Here is a 2,437-nt window from a genome sequence, read left to right on the forward strand (position 1 = left end):
GATAGTCACCCCACAATCTCTTCTCCTCTTAGGATTTTAGGCATGCACACGTGCCTGGCATGAGTTTCAAGTCCCCAGGTTTGGAATTTGAACCGTGATTGGCCATGTGGATGTCCAGCACCTTAACCCCAATGCCACCTGCTAGCCCCCACCTTATTTGTACCTTTTAGAGTTAGTAGTTTGGTCAGTAAAAACTGGTATTTATTTTTTACAATCTTCTCAAATCTAGAAAAAGCCAGAATTACTTTGCTATAAGAGTTATGACAGGTTTGGATAATTGAAACAATTTATTGTCTCCTAATCTTAGAAGCACTTCATTTTTCATCATACTAAAAATGTCTTGAATTAGTATTTGATTTGGCCTGCATTTTTTAGTTAATTTATTTTAGTTATTCTAATACCTGTTACACGGTTTTGTTTCAAAGTGTTGTTATATGCCTGTATGAAATGTTAAATGAAGGGTTCAGGGTCAAGTTTCAAACCCAAAGTACCAGACACACTTGGGACAGTGGCAAGAAATCTGCATTTTAAACTAATAGATTATGACTTTTTTTTTTTTCTTGCCATGTCCACATTTAAAAAATCATTTATGCAAAAACGTCTTCCATTAGATTATTAGCATCTATAAAACAGTATTAATTTCACCACGAAGGACTGCATATAAACCATAGGTGCAATGCTGGATTGGAGGTGCTCGTGTGGCAGGTGACCAATAATACTGTTCCAGGTCATGAAACTGGCATCTCAGGACAAATATTTTGCTCTGGGTGAAGCCTTCATACTTAAGACACAACAGCGTATGCACATAAGAGAGTTGGTGATCTTAGGTATGCAAAACTGTAAGCAGGAAGTAACCTGCTGGTTGTCAAGAGTCCTCCTCATCTTTACTTGCAGAAGTTCTGTCTCTAGATTTGAGGATTTCAGCAGCCAGGGCCAACGTTCCAGCTCCACAAACCAGCTGCTTTACTTTACGGAAGCAAGTGCGCTGTGCATGACGATGGGACGTTCTGCAAGATCGTCTCTCCGTTCTGCTCACCACCACCAGGCTGGCGCCTAGGCCCAACCACCGGCCTTCGTTCTCGCCCTGGAATTGGGAGCCCTACGCCTGGACCAAACTTGCTTTCTGTTCCAGTTTCATGTAGTGATTTTCTGCTTCAACAATCAGCAGGAGGTTTTCCTCCATCTGCTGAACTACTGGCTCCAGGTCGTGGTAGTCATTCAGCTCCTTGATCATCTTTGCTGCCAACTTCCGCTCGAGCGCCCTCACCACTTCCGTTTGCGTTTCACCAAAGCGCTCAACCTCCCTCAGCGTTTAGCTTGGGATTTGCGTCTGTCGGTGCTCCGCGGCTTCCGCAGGTCCGTGTCTCCCAGAGACTCCCCAGAGCCGCGAAGTCTTCGGACTCCTTGCGGGAGGTGCAAGGGACACCCGCGAGGTCCTGTCACGCGGCGTCCACGCGGCAGAGACCCAGCCGCCGGCCCGACGGGGTGGAGGACAGGGATATGCCTCTGCAGGCCTGCGTGTGCTCTCCGGCCGACGGCAGGTAGGCCCGCTCCACGCGCAGGTCCTCGGCCGCCTCCTCGTCCTGGGGGCTCGCTCGCGCCCACTGGGCCTTGGAAAAACGACTGCAGAAGTTCCAGGGTGTTCTTCATGGTTTGTGAGGTCAGGGGGCTGTGGTCGGGGCCCGGGGAGCGCCTTGAGGCTTCCTGGGAGTAAATTGTACTGGCCGGTCAGTTCTCTTTCGACAGGTCGAGGCCCTTGCTTTTCAGAAACTCCTTAAAGGACAATGGATTTGCCTCTTTGAGTATGGGAATGACAAGACTCAGGACCACAGGGTGACAGCTCGGCTTGCGTGCATAGCCCGGTAGGCCCTCAGGCAGGCAGGCTGGCCTCCCTCAGCTGCTCCCTGGCCATGGCTCCTCCAGGCGCCCCAGACAGTTTGGTGGGCACTGAAATTTGCCCTCAGAAGAATTTCTCATGCCTTTGCTGTGGTTGATGTTTCTCGATAGTTGTTTATATGTCCCTTTAACATCTTGATCCTCACTATTATAGTAACTGGTTCTCTGAGGAAAGTCTCTCTGGTAATCATTAGACCTCTTGACAGATACTCTGCTTCTTCATCAAAGCACACGATGCCATTGCATTTCCCTGCCCCTTTGAAATTGGATGTGGCCATGTCACTACCACCAGCTAGTGAAAGCAAGTGAAATGGTGTGTGCTCCTGTTCCTGACCCCAGGAACTGTCTTGATAATGGAGGCTTTGTTAACCTGCATCTTGCATGAACATGGCATTATAAGGAGTCCCCAACTGATCCACAATGAATAGAGGAAACGGGAAGACTAACAAAATATCTTCCAGTATTCATTCCTTAGTTACAAGAACACTGACTTTTAGTCACATTACTACATGGTTAAAATATTAAGTTTTCTAGTCTACTT

The 2,437-nt window shown here is 47.8% G+C and overlaps 1 protein-coding gene across 1 annotated transcript; it reads right to left on the reverse strand.

The window, feature by feature from the left end:
• Positions 1–865: 865 nt before the first annotated feature.
• LOC114008965 (uncharacterized) lies at positions 866–2,174 on the reverse strand. The gene is given in 3 exon segments (XM_027774309.1): positions 866–1,300; positions 1,409–1,773; positions 2,093–2,174. Coding segments are annotated over 3 exon segments (882 nt in total).
• Positions 2,175–2,437: the final 263 nt, after the last annotated feature.

The sequence above is a fragment of the Tupaia chinensis genome, unplaced genomic scaffold, assembly GCF_000334495.1.
Source record: "Tupaia chinensis unplaced genomic scaffold, TupChi_1.0 Scaffold000423_1, whole genome shotgun sequence".
NCBI lineage: Eukaryota > Metazoa > Chordata > Mammalia > Scandentia > Tupaiidae > Tupaia > Tupaia belangeri.